The 19,317-nt window shown below is 41.8% G+C and overlaps 1 protein-coding gene across 1 annotated transcript in view; it reads right to left on the bottom strand.

The window, feature by feature from the left end:
• The window catches only part of Sgcd (sarcoglycan delta), a 381,874-nt gene that overhangs the window by 202,821 nt on the left and 159,736 nt on the right, over positions 1 to 19,317 (bottom strand). The window contains exon 3 of the mRNA XM_050138660.1: positions 12,173 to 12,274. Coding sequence (XP_049994617.1) covers positions 12,173 to 12,274 — 102 coding nt within the window. The remainder of the gene's footprint in view (positions 1 to 12,172; positions 12,275 to 19,317) is intronic.

Genomic DNA, 19,317 nt, shown 5'->3' with positions numbered 1-19,317 from the left:
GGGAAATGACTCTCTCTGGAAAAGAGAGATTTCTCTTTGCATTTGCTTCAGCTCAGAAGGCAGAATCTTGAGAGAATTCAAATCAGCCATAAGACCGTGGTAACTGGAATTAGTAAATGGATATAAACATAAGCAAGATTCATGTCTCCTGCAACCCAGAAATGGCCAGCTACTGGTTTATCAAGTCCTGTTCTGTGGTTCCCGTCTACTGTCTAGACTTAACTTATAACAGTGGGCACTTTAATACCAGGTTAAGCAGCAGGCATGGTGGTAGGCAAAGTGCTAAACTTACTGATTTGGGTTTCACAAAAAATCAGTGTTTGGAATGACAAGTGTTAAGATGTCAAACCACATGCCAGAAGTTACAAAGCTAGAAATGGGCAAAGCCATGCTTCAGATCAGTTTCCATCTGGCCCTAAATCACATGCACGGTGCTTTTGTGTTATACTTTTTTACACATGTCTTGTTGCTAGTGTTCCCAGAGGAATGGAAATACCTCAAGAGCATTTCCACACAGGGAATAGAAGTATCATTTTAGCATGGCTGAAAGCTATAGAGTTAAACAGAGGGAACAGATATCACAGTCAAGGGAGAAAATACACATCACAATTTGAAAGGTAGAGCGGAGTATAGTGAGTCAGAAAATGACAAAACCACAAGCACTTGACAATGTGGAAAGAAAGAAGACAACGGATGAAGACCTGAGCAAGCGATAGGCACCTGCGATGGTTAGACCTCGATGGCCGGCTTTACTGGACGTGGGGTCACCTAAAATGCACCACAGGATGTGTCTATAAGAATGCTTCTCGAGAACTTTAACTGACCTGCAGAGCAGCAGCCCTGAATACAAGTCTCAATCCTATGGACTGGGCTCCTGATCCAAATAAAAGGGGAAAGAGAAAAAGGCACACGACCAACACTCTTCTCTCTCCTTTTCATGGACGTAAGGTAGCCAACTGCCTTGCATTCCTGATACCATGTATTCCCTGCCTTGTTGGACCATATCCCCATAAAATATGAGCAAAATAAACTTTTTCTTCCTGAATTTGCTTGTGTTGGGCTTTTTCACAGCAATGGGAAATGCAAGTAACACAATGCCCAACACTGGAACACACAGAAAGAAGGACTTTTAATTCTGTTTAGTTCCAACTGTGTATTATAGCCACACATCAGTGTGGGAGGTCCTTCTGTTTCTGTGTTGCTTTTATTGATTAATGAATAAAGAAACTGGCTCGGCCTATAGCAAGGTAAAAGGAAGGCAGAGTCATGGAGAAGCCATGTATCCGCCGCCAGAGACAGATGTGCTGAAAACTTTGCTGGTAGGTCATGACCTCATGGTGATACACAGATTAATGGAGATGGGTTAAATTAATATGTAAGAGTTAGTCAATAAGAAGCTAGAGCTAATGGGCCAGGGAGTGATTTAAATAATATAGTTTCTGCGTGATTATTTCAGGGCTAAGCAGCTGGGAACCAACAAGCAGCCCCCTCCTACAGCACATCTGAGGACTCCACAGTTCAGAGATGTGCTAGTTGAGGGAAGCCACTAGTTAGTTCCCAGCCGCTCAGCCCTGAAATAACCACACAGAAACTGTATTAATTAAATTGCTGCTTGGCCCATTAGCTCTGTCTTCTTATTGGCTAACTCTTAAATTAATTTAACCCATTTCTATTAATCTGTATATTGCCACGTGACAGTGGCTTACTGGCTATACTGCTTTTGGTATGTCTGACTCTGGTAGCGGCTCCATGGTGTCTTTTTAGCTCCGCCTTCCTCCTCCTATGCTATAGGCCAAGCCAGTTTCCTTATTCATTCACCAATAAAAGCAACACATAGACAGAAGGACCTCCCATACCATTTCCTCTTTTCTCTTTTAAGCTGAGTATGTAAATCTTCACAAGATAAGCAAAAAAACTGAATACCCAAACTGAAACTTGACGACAACATGCATACAGATACATGTTACGCTTGGTTACAATTTATACAAATGCTTGGGGGAACAATAGCTATTTCTCAATCTGCCAGTAATGACCAGACCCTAAAAATATTAATAGCACCATAGTCTCAGGTATATATACTCACTCTCATATAAAATATATGGGTTTTTAATAAAAAGAGTAAAACAATTATATCCAAGAATATTTACTGTATATGTAGGGGTGCTGTGGGATTATTTGAGTTGAAGAGAATCAAGAAACAGGGTTGGAGAGATGGCTCAGGGGTTAAAGGCAGAGTACTGAGTTCAGTTTCCTGTACCCAAGCCAGGTCATAGCCATCTGTAACTCCATCTCCAGAGAATCTGGTACCCACTTCTGGCTTCCATGAGCACACACACTCACATGCACGCACGCACACACACACACACACACACACACAGACACACACTCATACACATAACTTTTAATCTTTTTAAAAAAAGAATGAAGGCAGAATTCAAAAAGAGATAATCAGGATGTACATATTATAAGCAGAAGAATTTACAAGGCCAGCTAAATTCAGGATGGAGACAACCTTTCTCCAAAGGGTTCCCAAAAGATGCTTTAGTCCTAGGACAATCATTAGCAACATCAAATTACTTCCTCTCCTATGTATCTACAGTGGACTGGAATGACTGATAGAGGTGGAAGATACTCCCTAATACTTTCTGGGTTTCCTAGTTGAAATAAGAGAACCAGAGGTAAGAATGCCCAGGTCTCTGGAAGTTTATGGTTTCTGTAAGTCTAAACATGTCTGTGTGTCCCACATAGGCAGACTCAGAGATGAGCAGAGTGCTCAGACATTAGAAAATGAAATAGTTTGATGTCCCAGCTAAATCATATCCACATGACCCAGTTTCACTGAAATAGTATGGTATATTTTATATATCTGTATGCCACTGAGTTGATTTGTTCACAAGTCCTTGACCAGTTCCCAAAAGGTACTCTACTACAGTTCCAAATAGAGGCATAAGTAGAAAGAGGCCATGATGCAGTGGGAGCTTGTACAGCCCATCGGGTGTGTCCAGCTTTTGACATTGCAAAGTGATGTTTTTGTCTACAAAGCACATGCTCAGAAACCGTGTAATAAACATTATAAAAATATATCTCACAATGTTTTCAGTAAGTTTACCATACTGTGTTGGGCTGGATTCGTAGTTATCCTGGGGTACATGCCACCTACAGGCCACAGGTTAGAGTCCCCCTTCGATAGGGGATCTGTGATTTAAGTGGAGGAGAAAACTAGACTAGAAGCTGTGAGAGGGGGTATGAGAAGTGACCAGAGAAGAAGTAAGCAGTAGCAAAAGGGAGTAAGGTTCTCTAATCTTCATAGCACTACTGAGAGGTCTGCATGTTTCCGCGAATTACAAAGAAAGGAAATTAAGCAAACAGCACAATATAACCTATATCTATCTCCTACTGCTCAAGATAGGAAACATCCCAGTTATAAAGGTCAGTATTAAAGTCCAGTCTGGGGAGAGGAGTACGTGTGTGGAGAGAAACTTCAGCAGGTAAGAACACCGGCTGCTCCTGCAGAGGATGTGGTCCCCAGCACCTACATGGATGCTCACAGCCATCTGTAGCTCTAGCTTCAAAGGATCTGACATCCTCCTATGACCTTCTTGAACACTTGGAGGTGAGTAGGGTGCTTACAGGCATGCCAACAACACACTTATACACATAAAAACAAAAATAAATCTTATAAAAAGGGGGATCCAGGTGGATTGGGATATGAGTCTTGTGTTCATTCTAAGTTTTCACTGCACATCTCTAGTGAGATGACTGCCACACAGATTCTTCATAGCGTCACCATGAAGGGATGAAATGGGACATTTATATGTGTCTACTAGCTTTTCAGCATGGAGGCTTGGGCACATATTTCATAGTGTGAAATTCAGTAAACATGCATAAACAATTGCTGTGGGCTATGCTGCAATTGCTTTTTACACTTATTAGTTTATTTGCTCTAACAGCAAACCTTATTTTATCTATTAAAGATAGTCAATATTCAATAGAACCCAAACCCAATTCCTCTGAAGAGTGGTCTTAGGAGTACTTTAGGATTTGCTGCCTAGGACTGGGGAGGTCCTTGAGTGCATACAGCACTGGCTTAGCATGCACCGATCCTGGCAATCATTCTTTAGCGTGGCATAAAGCCCTGTCTGGGGCGGCATGCCTGTAACCCCACCAGTCAGGAAATGGAGGCTGAAGGTCAGAAGTTGAAAGTCTTCCTCTACTATGTTCTGAGATCTCATATCAAAAAAAAGTGTGTATTTAATTCCTACAGTTTTCTGGTAGAATTTTTTTTAGTTATCCTGCAAAAATAATAGCTGTATTGTCCAAAGCTCTTTACGGGGTAATTTCCCCTTTACTTAGTAGAGCCTTCATGGTTCTTTTGTGCCAGGAATTTACTGAATACAACTATAAGCATAAGCCCAAATAATACTAGGCTTTGTGGGTTATTTAAGTTTTTCCCCAGGGGTAATTGAAAAAAAAAATAGGTATTTTGTGAGGCTAACTTAACAAAAATCAAAATATACAGGTTGACCTTATAATCAACTGGATCTCACAGGACTTTGGTTAGCCTGTGGCGTGGGTAGTGATGAGTACTCAGACAAAAAGAGTTCTTTGTACTTATCTACGAAAAGATGGTAATGACCCCCAACCCACCATTCATTACTGTGCTGTGGCTGGCCATCTACTTCCAATTTTTATTTTATTTTTTAATCTAAATACCTGGCATTAGACAACCCTGTGAATTTCCTGATGACTTTAGGTGTCTGTCCCTATCTCCCACCTTGCTTGAGGCCAGGGTCTCTTCAGGTGTTGCTGCTTTCAGCAGACTAGCTGGCCTGTGAACTTACCGGGATTCTCCTGTCTCTGCCTCCCATGCAGCCAGGACAACTGGCCTAACAGGCATATGCTGCAGTGCTTGGATTTATACAGATTCTTGGAATGCAAACGCGGGTCCTTGATCTAGGGCACCAAGTGCTTTGCCATTGAGCCATCTCCCCAGTCACGTCTGCCCTTTCAATGCCGTCACATGCTGCCAATTCCTGTTTTATTTTTACAATACTTCCTCTTGTACGTTACAATTCAGTTTCTGTTTGTAACAATACTGTACAGGAGAAATTTATCATCTCATAGTTCTGGAAACTGAGGAGCCCAAGGTCAACGTTCAAGTAAGTTCAGTCATATGGTATGGCTGCTCTCACTGCCGTTTCTTTCTGAAGGGAGGATGGATGTTCTCAAGCCCCATGTTTTGCTAACTTAAATTGCTGTGGTGCCTTTGAGTGTTTGGGACAGCGATGGGAAGCATGGTCGTAACTTCTGCACCTCAAAAAGCTCAGATAAAAAGCAAATAAAAAATAAATATCGGGAACATTACAAAATGAGGGACTCCTGTTAACAACCCAAGTGAGGAACAAACAATAGTTTTATGCTAATAACTGAAAAACGAACCCAACTCCATTTCTCATGTCTTAACGAGCTACCACCTAAGAATACCTCAACGCGCCATGAATATTCCCCTCATGTTTAGCAACAAAATTGAGCCTCGACCGAGGGCTAAAACCAATCTATGTCGCTTGATGGTAGAACACTTCAATTATTCTACCATCTGTACTTGCGTCTTTCTCTTGAGAGAAGGCAGTTTCATTTCCATGACTCTGATGTTGCATAGCTGGGGCTGTATGGCTCCATAGCTGGAGCCAGGCACACTCCTGCAGTAAGCAAGGAGGACAGGCAAGCCGTCTGTTTCATTCCCTCACCTTGGCGACTGCCGTCACAACCCACCCTCCCCTCTTCCTTTCCTGCGAACCAAAACAGATGCACGGGAGGCATATTTATTAGCCTTAAAAGCCTCATTTTCTTCACAAGACCATTTTAGTATTTGCTTGGGGGCAGAAACTATGCTGATAAAAAAAAAAAAAAAACAGAATCCCTCGTGGAGATGGGGAGTCCCACGCTCATAATTTTAGGCAGCCGCCGTTTAAAACATCGCCGGTAATAATTGACTGTGCGCCGCAGCGAAAGGTTACACTGTGCTGCTTCCGGAGGTCACCCAACCCGGCGGAGCAGCACAGATTTGCTTACCATTTCATAGGCCAAAGACATGTTCCCTTCCACCTTTGAAACGACATCTTCCAAACAATCATCTGTGATTCTGACAAGGAACAAGGTTTTTTAAATTGAGACCAAGAGTGTGATACACCATAGCAATTATGAAGCACCCGGTGCTACAAGCCTTGATGAAAGATGAGTCTGTTTTGATTGAAACATTATGAAAAAAATAAACTTTTTTTTTTCTAACAATTTAATTGTGAAGAACAGCAAAGCTTTTAGGAGTATAACAAAACATGAGTCATCCTTAAACCTAGCTCCTCTCTGCATTATCGTCCCAGGTGCTCCACAGGCACCGCTGGCTGTGAGATGCCCCCGAATTGAAATTAGATGTTCCTTTATCGTTTAAAGGGCATCAATCAAACCACAGTGGACTCTGGCATGCATTCATTTTTTTTTTGTTGTTGTTGTTGCTAGTTCTTAAATGTTAAGTTCTGACATCTTAAATGGTAAGAAGTAATCAAGAAGTCGTCTCGGCACCACGGGGCCGTTGTTGTCGGCACAGACGTGGCAGTCCTCCACCAAGTGTGTACCAGGCACTGTATCAGCACAGGCTATTGGCACAAATGGGACCTGGTGACATTGCGGAAGCCCGCTGATGGAGCTGAGGAGCTCAGCAGTTTGAAGGTCTGGAAGTGCTAATGTTTAATCCTTGGACCAAGTATGTCTCCATTCTAAGGAGTTTACATTTGCTTATAGACAACATGGACCAAATGTCTGTACGTTCTTAGTGTAGAAAAGTGTGATGGGCTTCAACACCTTTACAACACTTTTATCTCTCTCTTTCAACCACCGAGGTATCAGTCTCCCATCAGCCTACATTGTAGCTCATTCCACCTGCCATGTGAATGAATTCTCAGCATGTGCATGACAATATAGTTAATTCACATACAAACTCTTGCAAAGGAGACACTTGGTCCTGTTTCTAAGTGAGAAGTGTGGGCCTAAGAGAACGTTCATTGCTTCTTACCCTGTCACAGGTGTGAGTCTAAGAACTTCAGAGGTTAAACAGAGATAATGATAATATTTTTAAATGCTAGCAACATATACATATCATATTCAAACTTATTGACTTGTATTCAAGGGACTTTTCTAGAAGCTCCATATATTCACGTTCACAGTGCTGTAGTAGGTTTGGCAGGCAGAGTTACAACGTGCCCATTTTCTCGGGGAGCAAAGTGAGTCACAGGAAAGGTCAAGACATTTGCGCAAGCTCACATACCTAGCAAATGGATAGACCCAGGATCTGAACTAAGGAAGGTGGTGCTTTAGAGTCTGGTCACATGTTTGCGTGTGTGCATGCGTGTGTATGTGTGTGTTTAAGGTTGACTAATGACATAAGATACCTGTCTACAGTAAAATGGTTACTATATTATAACAAATATACAGTCTTAGTATCATATTTGTAAGTCTGTGCTGTTAAGGAGATTTGCTGGAGCAGGCGACTCACATAGGAAATTGTAAGTTTACATAAATTTATATAAATTGGTAAGAGATAGTACGGAGTGATGTAAGGAAACAGAGGCACCTGACAAGAGTTGTGTTTTGGATGCTGTGTCTTGGGAAAACCTCTATCTGAAAGATGTTGGAGCAGACTTGGAAATGGAGTGAGGCTAGATGCTTTCTAACTAGGTACATGGAACCTACTAAGTATCTTACACCTGGTAACAAGGGCGTCAGAGAGGTAGTATAACAGGCTGCTGGGCCCTCATCACTTTGGGTTTGGGTTTCCAAGGGAAAACTGCTTAATGAAGTCTATGACTTTCAATAAGCCATAGCAAACCACTGATGATTTCCAAAAGACAAAGAAACCGAGACACGAAGGAGCTTGTTCAAAGGCTCACTGCTCATCAATAGGACATTATGAAGAGAACGTGACTGTCCAACTTTGAATCAGTAGCATACCCAAAACACTAATTTGCCACCATTAACTTCCCTTCCTATCCAAGAGGTTTTAAATAAATTCTGAACTTCTTCTTCTATGGGGAAAGATCTTAATTCACAGTCACGCTTTGGCTTTGAGTTCCCTTGCGTTCTATTAGCTCTGCCCATTCCTGCTTCCCATTCTACTTTAGGCTCCTTCCAACCTTGTCCCATTTTATAATCTATAGCTAATAATTTTTTCAGTTTTTGTGAGGCAGCTCCAAACCTTTGTCAAATACTTCACACCCAGATGAAAAAGGAATGTTTATGATATGAGATTAGCTTTAAAAAATGACTTTCAGTGATCCAGCGTCTTCAAAACAACGAGACCAAAATGATGGATGTGGTAACCTGAATGCCAACAACCCTCAAGTCATACAATTAGACAGTCCCAGACTTCAAGCTTATGCCTCCTTCCTTTACTACAGTCGTGGCTAATGCAAACATAACTGACACCTGAGCAAAGTCCTCCATAGTCCTGGTGACTTGGTTTAAGATCAAACACAACTTCTCTTGCTAAGGGAAGAATAAAAGCCTTACCAGTCCTTTAAATGCTACAGCAACCAAAAGCCTTCGAATATTTTCAGCTGTTTCCAAGGTAAACCAACCCACCAGTGTCAGTGTTTATCTATTCATAATTTGTTCCCTGTTTAAAACAAAGGCAAGCAGCTGGTTTGCCGTATTGGCCACAATAAATCACGACATGTTAGCAGATACATGGGGGAATGGTGCCTGGTTTCACTGTACAGATGGGCTTATAGATGACCCTTCCACGAGGCCTACTACCCTGATTTATGTGTGAGCAAGGAAAGGCAAAGATGTCTAATGCTCCACTCTGACTTAGCACAAATCATTTTTATTTACCCGGGCAATATTTCATGGTCCAGTTAACTTCTTAATTAAAGACAGCAAGATGCTCATGTTCCATGCAAGTGGCATGGAAAATACTGGTCTGTGTGCAATATGTTCAGCCGGGAGTCGAAGCTGTTTGGCTTATTCGGGAGACACCACTGTAGCCTCCATTTGATTTCTGCATAGCTCACTACAACCAAATGATCAGTGTTCCTGTCTGTCATCCCACTTTAGTTCTGATACTTCCCCCTCAGATAAAAGATTCACAATCCCAAATTATCTGCCCAAGGTTAGAAGGAGGAACACAAAAAAGGGACGCACATTCTTGAGACAGAGAGAAGATGGCTAGAGGTAGAGTCACAGCTTCAGCCTCCAGCGGAAGTTCCAAGAGTGCTACCACCTGCCAGAGTGCATGCAGACAATCTCAACATGGAAAAGGAGGAAGATGGAGGTCTCATAGTTTTTTATGGCAATTTGGACCTACAGTTCCAGCAGATAAAACAGAATGGCCCCAGAATGAAATCAAACACACATCAGCCACACAGAACAGAGTGCCCAGAAACAACCCCACTCCCACACAGTCAACTGTTCTCTATTTCAGAAACCAAGAGTCATGATGGGGAGAGAATGGTCCCTTTAATAAACAGTACCAAGAAAACTGGATATACACATTCACATCTGGAGGTATAGAGAAGAAGGAAGGCGAGCAAGGGAAGATGGAATCTCAATCATATATGATACTCAAAATTCATAGTAAAAAAGACTAAGACTTAAATATAAGACCTAAGCTGATAAAACAGCCAACAGAAAAAAAGGTGAAGTTGTTCTTGCCTTTGAGTTTTGATACTTTTTATAAGAACCAAGAATGAAGAAATCAAAAGCAACTATAAACAAATACACAGAATTCCATCAAATACACACAAATGATTCTGTATGGCATAGGCATTTTCTCACAAAAGTGAGAAACCAACCTCTCCATCTGCAAAACATGCAGCATCTAACAAGGAACTGAAGTAAACATATATAAAGAGTGCATAGGACTCAATAGCAAGGATAGTAATTTGATTAAGGAAAGGCAAAGGACCTGAGTAGCCATTTTTTCCAAAAGAGACACACAACAAAAGGATGGCAGGCTTGTTAAGAGTGCTCTCAGAAATATTACTAATGAGAGGAGAAATGCAAATGGAAACTGAGATGTCATCCCACATCCGCTAGAGGGACATTAGCAAGAAGAAGAAAGGTGTGTGTGCTGACAAATAGGTATAGAAACCAAAACTCTCACATGCTGCTGGTAGCTGGTCCCTATGAGATTAGAACCAGTGCATACTCAGAAAACAAAAAGAACTCTCATATGACACAGTGATCAGCTCTGAAAAGACACGGTCAATGAGAACAATTTTCGTGGCAAAGAGCTGTCAGTACTCCTGCGTTTATTCCAACATTACACAAGAGCCAAGACATGGAGTCAGTCTAAGCGCACACGAATAGATGAGTGGATGAAGAAAATGTGTGCATGTGTACATGATAGAATATAATACAACTGAGGCCTAAAAGTACAAGCTTCTCAGCTGTAACAATGTGGAGGAAATCAAACTATGTGAAACTGCAGGGGAAAAAAAGGTAACAGAAGGGGTAGTCATCATTATGGGTAGGTGCTGGGGTAGGTGAAGTGCAGACTCATTGGGTCCTGACCTTTGGTTATCATATAAGTTTAAGTCTTGGATGAACGTATAACATAGAAGTTCTGAAGCTGATAGTATGTTTTACTCATTTGAAGTCATCTTAGAAAAACCTGCATGGCAAAACAAGAGGGCTGTGATAATATCTTGTTTGTAATGGTCAAGTCACAATACAACTCAGGACATTATTAAGGCTGTATGCCTCTATGTATACAATTGTATTTGTCTGTTGTATAATCAGTAAAGGCTGAGGTGTGGTCACAAGAACTGAATGGCTACAGAGAACTTAGGCATAGGAGAGAAAAATAAGAAGCAAGCCATAAAGTCATTCACATAGTCATGAATGTGACTATTTTTTAAAGCCCAAATCTTTTTAAAAAATAAGTATTCTTTTTTACTTTTCTAAAGGGTAAAGTAAAACCTAATTTATTGACTCCTTAACGAGTTGTGTACACTTGCAATTCTGTAAACCAAGAGCAGAGGGCAAGGGACATCAAGGGCACATAATACAAATGATTGGAATGACGTGATATGGACCACCATGACTGATAGAGACTGACAGACTAGAGACACAGTGAGCAGGGGAAAGTGCTACCCAGATCTACCCTAGGAAACATCAGCCCACTTTGTTCTATGTGAGGAGACAGTTCACATTCAGACCATAACCCTAACCAACCAACAACAATGAACATCGTTGTTCTACCAAGCTTGATAACCTGAACTCACGAAGGTATGGCAGGTAGGAGTCATGTGTTTTACTATAAGAAAGAAAAATGAAAGTCTTATGCAAGAGACTAGTTAACAATAAAGCTTTAGAATTAGATTTTCAGAATTGAAATCTTTTTTTCTATTTTTTTGAAAGTTATTCTGGACATTTTATTTATCAATGTCTTAATTCACTAATCTATAAAATGGGGTAGCAAAAGGGTTTTATCACAATGACCATCATTTAAATTAAATAAAACACCTATTGTGCATGCAAAGACAGCCTGTACCTCAACAGGACTTAGCATTTAGTCACTAAATACAATTTTAGGTCACAGTTGCTAATAATGAACTGAGGGTTGACAGCAGGTCAACAACATATAAATTGTAAGTGAGCCGGGTGGTGGTGGTGCATGCCTTTAATCCCAGCACTCGGGAGGCAGAGGCAGGCGGATCTCTGTGAGTTCGAGGCCAGCCTGGTCTACAAGAGCTAGTTCCAAAACAGGCTCCAAAGCTACAGAGAAACCCTGTCTCAAAAATGCAAAAGAAACAACAACAACAACGAGAATAAATTGTAAGTGAAAACCAATGTTCTTGACAATTAAAAATAATAGTAATATTGCCCTGCACAGGTTTAGTACTGGGGTTTTCCTTTTTTTTTTTTTTTTAATCTCCTAGTTCATTGCATCATCTAGAATCCTGCTAACAGTGACTACTACCATCTTTGCCACAAAAGTAAGGGACTTGGTGTGACAACCTTGTTTACAGCACCACAGCTAGTTTGTACCTAAGTCTTAAGTCAAAAGCCAATTTAACCACCATCCCCATGTGCCATCTCAGCATCGAGCAAGGTACATTTCCCCAGATTTAGATTTCAGAACATCAATTGCTTTCTTTTCTTATCAGAAACTTACTGGTCGGGACTGGATTTCTTTGGCGTAGAGAGGTTGTAAGAATTCTGAGTCTCCTTCTAGCTTCAGACCCTTTTCTGTGATTCTTAAGTTCCCCATTCCATCCTGAAATAGACACACAGACACAACAGGGAAAATATGATGAGCTAACATTTCAAAATACCCCAGGCTATCAAAAATTGAAACAGTTATTGCCTTCTTCCTTCCTTCCTTCTTCTTCTTTTTATTACTTGCAGGAGTGAGATGAGGGGAATCCAAACGAACATAAAATACCAGGAGGCATTGTTCAATACAATTATGCGTATTATTCTTTTCGCTCACTTATACCAAGCAAATTCTATTCTGAAAGTGCCCCTCAGCCACTGACTTGCACTGAAAGAGGAGGCCCTCATCCCTAAGCTACACAGAGCAAAGGCAGGAGCGGTGAAAAGGATGATTCTCTAAGTGGAAATGAAATACCCTAGTTCCCAAATCCCTTGCAGAAATTTCATACCAACAGCTTGGGGTCAAATTGTATCTGCATATGATTTGTTTGGATCCTCAGACATTTGAGAACTCTAATTAGTGATTAGCACTTTAAAGAGTATTTGATGTGTTAATGCTAAAACATATTCAAAGGTAGAAATCTTTGGCATCATCTACTCACTTATCACCCACCTTCAACATGTATCAATTTGTTCCCTATCATGCCCGCCTCTGTTCTCCTTCCCTCTTGGTAAAAAATAACCCAAATACCATTTAAATGATTGCAATGCCTCTTGACAACCATACCTTAATATCAAACATAAAATATCAAACCCTAACAATCATTCTTGTGTTAACAACAAATACCCATATTAATGCCCACACTTCACTGGTAATATGTTTTACTCTCTAATAATTTGCTTATTTGAATGACATTTTCTACCGTTATTGGTTGATAGAAAATGCTAGGTAGCTTCCTATAGCCTCCAGGCAGCATTTCTGTAATGAATCACTTACCTATATTTTCCCAGACACTGAGGCTTCTGCATTTATTCATTTTCATCCTTCTCATATCCCCCTCCTCCTCTCTGTATTTCTCTTTTATTTTGATAAAATACAATGTCCGTTCTCTTCCTGTGCCTTATCATCTCATATAGGTTTCTCTGACTGCTGTGTTTTCTGTAAATTGTCAGTTACATCAGGAGCCTTGACCAGTCTCTGATTGAATTTTCTATGACTGTCTCCAGAACAAAATCTAGGAAACGGGGTGTATTTGTTTTCTATTGTTTTAATGAACCACAAGCCATAAACTCGTTAATATTAAACAACACAAATTTTGTATCTAATATTACTTAATGTTTGAATTCTTCCTAAGGGCTCATGGGACTAAATTCCAGGTGCTGGAAGGGCTGGTTCCTTTGACACAGTTGAATGAGAGCCTTTTTTCTGTTGTCTAGCTTCTATAGGCTTCTCCCAGTCCTCAGTTCATGCCCTCTTTCCACCTTCAAAGATAACAGGGACCAGTTGAAAAACCACTAAGCACTCTGACCATAGAGCAAAGCTCTGTGATTTCCTTAGGCTTCTGACTTCCCTAGGATCATGTTAATACTGTCAACTGGACAGGATCTAGAATTATGCGGGTGACAAGCTGCTCGGGATATTACCTACAGTATGGCAGCCTCCTGGAAACTCTGTGTGGAGGTTATCCGAATTAGGTTAATTGAGGTAGGAAGATCCACCTTAACGGTGGGTGGGACCGTTCCATGGACTGATATCTTGGACTACAGAAGACGGAGAAAGCAAGTTGCACCCCCAGCATTCAATGCTCCGTGCTTCTTTAATACAGATACAATGTTACAAGCTGCCTCAGCCTCCTGCTGCCAAGACTTTCCCCGCCATCATCAGCTAGCCTTTTCATCTGTGAGCCAAAGTAAACTCCGCATTCCTTGAGCTATTTCTGTTTTGTGTTTCAGTTGTAGCAATGAGGCAAGCAACCAATGCAGCTAATTTAGGGCAACCTCGCCCTTCTGCCTTCTGTGCTCACCTGCTCACACAATTCTACCTGCAACTTTAACCCCCCCCCCCCCTTAGCTAAGAACAGTAGCAACTTAACAAGCTTTGCCATAGGGTGTGGCTACCTTTGGGATGGGGGAATTTTTCTGTTTGCTACCCGGACTGTTTTTCTACCAATATGTGCATAGCATTCTCGCTATGATGTTATCAGCTGGTGCTGGTCTCTGTTAGGAGTCACCATTTTACTAGAAGTTAAAACAGACAATAGCCTGTTCCCATTAAATTCTATTGAGAAAAGTTTCATTTCCTTCATGATTTACTTGCCTTAAGTTACATTTTACAGGGAAATGTAAACTTCTTTATTCATTGGTATTCAGAAGACTGAGTGGAGGTAGGAAGACCTTGAGTTCAAGGTCATCTTCTGCTATACACTGAGTTCCAGGCCAACCAGAGCTACATGTTTCGGAAACTCTCTCAGTCTCTCCCAGTTATCTTGCAGGTTTGATTTAGTGAAGTGTGCATACAAAGCAGCTTCAGAACCCCCAATCTATCCCCAACCAGGCATTATGACTAATAAAAACAACTGAAATTTTGCCAGCCCTGAAAAGCCTAGAAACATCATCTCCTGGCAAAGTACAAACGCTGGGGCTTCAGTCACTGGAACACTAGTGTGTGTTGTCATGACGCCTACCCACGATGATAGTCGACTTCAGCATCTCTGTGTCCTCTCTAGTTCTTTCATTCCACGCCATTTTAAAAGTCATCTTTTGTTTTGCAGATTTGTAAACTATGTGCACACTTTGGTTTCGTTGCTCTCTGTTTCCTAGTAACACTTGAAAACTGAAATCTTGGCAAGCGCCTGTCAATTCCGGGTGGGCCTCTCACACAGTCGCTGCTTCCTTGCTTTAAGGACATCACATACTCTCCCCAACCTATTTCACAAAGACGTGAAGACGTGAGATCTCAGACTCCCACACCAGTTTTTTTTTTTTTTTTTTTTTTTTTACAGACAGAGCCATCAGGTGTGTGTCTCAAACATTCTGCCCTGCTATTTCTGGGATGGAGCTAAATGACAAAATTGGCAATGGGTACTTTTTCCCATTCCTTTTTATAATCATGTGCCAGCCTATGGGCGAGAACCGATCTTAGAGAGCCACATTGCTGATTTACTGGCCATATTCCTGTTATTCTTATTTCTGGCATTTATAGACACAGCTCTGCCAATATGGCCCCAGATGAGGCATTCAAATCCTGTCAGAGAGGCCACAGGCTGGTGGATGTGTATGTGTCTCAGCAGTAGCAGGAAGGACTTGCAGTAAAGGGAAAAAGAAGAAATCAAAGAAGAGCAAAGATAGAGAAATAAGTAAAGCCCAAGAAAGACAAACCTGTTCCAACAACAGACTACACCCTGACTGTAGTAGTTTAGCTTTTATCTCTATCTCTCTCATGGCCACAAACACACCACAACCTTGCCAACTTCCCAGTTCTTCTTAGTGGTTCCTCATAGGTTCATATGTCCTATGCTTTAGTTTTCTAGTCTTCTTCCTGCTCTCTATGTCTTTTAAAAAATACTTAGTGGTGTAAGTTGATTAAATAATATGAGGTGGTTGGCTTCGGATTGCATAAACATGGCAGAGTCCGGTGGTAACTAAACGTCCTTCTACCTTTAGAGTGTCTCCTTCAGAGATTGTCTCAGAGATTCATCAACAATATCTTGCACCAGATTCCTCTGAAATGATTGCATCTTTAAGTATAATGGGCAGTTGAGCGTAGGACTAAGATAGCATTTGCAGGGAAGACCTGAAGCCTAACTTTCCTCCTAATAAAACATAAAGAGGTATTTATTACCAAATATATAAAATATGTGTTTTAAACAACCTGCTGATTTCTCCTCTGTTCAAATGGTAAATTTTCAGTTTAAGTATCAGGAGAGGCAAAGAGCTCTCACTGGAGTGAATCCCTTACTCAAGGTTGGCAGAGAACACTCAACATCAAGGGACCACATACATGAGCGTGACCCTAATTCTCTTAGTTGAAACCAATATGAGGTAGGGTCTAGTGTTTGGCCAGATATCAAGATATCTGGAAAGTTCCAAGAGCAGTGGATCTGAATGCTGGCCTTGAGGCCTGGGATCTGTGGTTTTAAGGAACAGCACTGCCTTGCTTCTGTGTTCTTCCTGCTGCGTCAGCATCAGCCAGGTTTTAAGGCTGTCAGCACATCTGAGTCTTGAAGTGAAGCCAAGTGCTATTTTAGTAAGCACTCACGTGGCAATCTCTTCCTGAAGCAGTTTTAATGGTAGGCAGGAATTAGATTTGGACCAAGCAGGAAATGATATTAGGCAATACAAAGACGGCATGAGAATGTGGACTTGATGGGGGTATAAGGCTTTGGGCTATTTTCCTCACCACTAGACATTCGGTTTCTAAAATCTTGCCTGGGAAGACGTACCCATTCAACAAATGCTTTGAAGTGAAAGAATTTATTCATGCTCAATGGAGATGTTCTGTAGCTGAACAGTGATGTGACTTTCCGTGGGTTTAGTTGAAAGAGATCGTAAGTTGGAAATACCACTCATAGAAAATGCATTTGTTTTATGGAATACATGGAGTATCACAGCTTAGCACCTGCTCGCCCTTTGATTACAAGACTGAGATCTGTTGCCCACTGCTCTACCCAGCACCCCTCAGTATCCAGACAAAGAGGAGCCCATATGATTGTGATCAGTGTCACACATTTTAAAAAGCCAACATATTTATCAGCCGACCCATGTAGAGATGATAATCTTGTGTGGAAATGTAGTGGTTGGGTTGGAGTGGGGTTAAAAAACTGCTAAAGTTGGGTCTGCTCCCATACCAGCTTCTAAATTGTTAGAATATGCTTTCTCAACCGGGATGGGGAGGCCCAGCGTGCAATATTGCTTATTGACAAGTTTAAGCAATGAAAAAAGAAATCTTAGGTTTTCTTTCTAGAAGACATAAATGGTTTTATATTCATAGGGTACAAGTCCATCTTGAGGGGAGGAAGTCAATAATGAAAGAACTGTTAGGGAATTAGACCTTTTAAATACAATATCCTTTGGGAATTTCATACATGTATGCATTGTATTTGTTCACAGTCACCTCCCATTCTCTCCCACTCCTCCCTGATACCCTCCAACTCCTCCCTGATACCCTCCAACTCCTCCCTGATACCCTCCAACTCCTCCCTGATGCCCTCCAACTCCTCCCTGATACCCTCCAACTCCTTCCCAATACCATCCAACTCCTCCCCATACCTTCCAACTCCTCCCCGATACCCTCCAACTCCTCCCCAATACCCTCCAACTCCTCCCAGATATCTTCAACCCACTCAGCAAATTCATATCCACCCTACCTCTGTTACTTTATTCTTTCCTTTCTTTTGAATAACTCACCCCATATAATTCCAGGTACTCACATGTACACGGATGTTAAACCATCATTGAAATCTAGTCCACCTGCTCGGGGTCCACAGCCCTAATAAAAATGGACTCTTCCTGTCCTGCTTGACAATCATTGCCGGGAACAGCTCTGCAGCTAAGGGGTGGGTGCTTCTATGCGGCTCCCCATCCATGCAGCAATGTTGGTTGGCTTGGTCTCCTGTAGGTCATTTGCAGGCAAGCGCACCTGCTGTAAGTTCAGTATGGGAGTCCTATTGTGCCCAGACCACACGGTTTCACCTAGATATCCCAAACTCTGACTCTCGCAATTTTTCTGCCTTCTCTCCATGATGCTCCTTAGGTCCACATGTTAGGGTGTTAGAATTTCCTGGCTGTGCTTTTCCCTATAGAGGGTCACTTTTAACACCTATGCATTGAACAGTCTTGATAGGTTTTCAGATTTTGAAATGTAATAAAACAGCAGTAGCAGAGGAAGATATGGAACTTTTCAAAAATATATAAACCTTGTTATTCATTCCTTGGGAATTTCACATCATGTGCCCCTATCCCATTCATTTCCAAGTCCTTCTATGTAGAGCCTTCACCCTTGTAGCCTCCCCATCAAAAAGAAAGTCATGGAGATCCTGCAGCTAATGTTCTGCAGGATGGGTCCCTTCACACACACCCTAGCAGGCCACCTCTCCTGCGTTTGTGTGGTGCCAGGCCAGCTCTCAGCTCTTTAATTGTGGCAGCTGAGGTGTGGGGCAGTTTTCCTAGGGCCATGGAAAGTTGGGGCCAGCTCTTCCTTGCCTATGCTATTGGGGTGTGAGGGGGCACTCTCTTGCTGAGGTGGCTGGCAAGGAGTGGGACCATGGATACAGACATGGCCCTTGGCTGTTGCTTGGGCCTGGACATTTGTCATCATGGTCCACTAATGTATGGTACTGATGACAGTTTTGCCCTTAGATGTCAACATGGCCTCAGGTGGCGGCTTAGACCACAGGTATCCATATGGCCTTTGTTGGTACCCTAGGTCATGGACATCAACACAGACCCCAGCTATGGTAGGGACATAGCCCTTGGCTGGAGCAAAGGCCCAGACATCACACGGCTCCAAGTGGCAGCCTGGGACTCCCATATCAGCCTGTTTCTTACCACCATCAACATCTTCAGTTCTGCTTCTCCTCACAGTGCACAACATATTCAGCTTCCCCTTTTTAAGTTTCTCCTGGTCTTTGTAGATGGAGACTGATCTTTTGTTCCTGATTGCCCAGACCCAAATAATCACACAGAAACTATATTAATTATAGCACAGTTTGGCCAAAGTCTCAGGCATATCACTATATAGTCCTTACATTTTAAGTTAACCCATTTCTACTACTTTATATTTTACTATGAGGCTTGTGGTTTGTTGCCTCTTGCTTCTTGGACAGCTACATGGTGCCTGCCTCCTTCAGCAGCTACTTAGGGTCCCCCTGTCTCTGCCTACTTTATCTCTTCCAGCCTGGCTATATTCTGCCCTGACATAGGCCAAAGCAGCTTTATTCACAACCAACAAAAGCCACACATATGCAGAAGGGCAACCTACATCAGTTCATTGTAGTGGCATCCGTCTGCCCAGAGTGATTGGCATGGACCAGTCCTATGGCTTTCTCGATCTGTGGCTGGCTTCAGCCCACCCCAGGTGCTAAGAAGGGACTTCTTAACCACACAGGCAACACTCTTCATATTGTTTTTTTTTTTTTGTTTTCTTTTTTTGTCTCTCATCTAATA

This window comes from Alexandromys fortis, unplaced genomic scaffold (assembly GCF_014885135.2).
Source record: "Alexandromys fortis isolate MF-2015 unplaced genomic scaffold, M_Fortis_MF-2015_v1.1 scaffold_11, whole genome shotgun sequence".
NCBI classification, from domain to species: domain Eukaryota; kingdom Metazoa; phylum Chordata; class Mammalia; order Rodentia; family Cricetidae; genus Alexandromys; species Alexandromys fortis.
The sequence above is the reverse complement of the archived record's forward strand: the minus strand, read 5'-3'. Positions and strand labels throughout refer to the sequence as shown.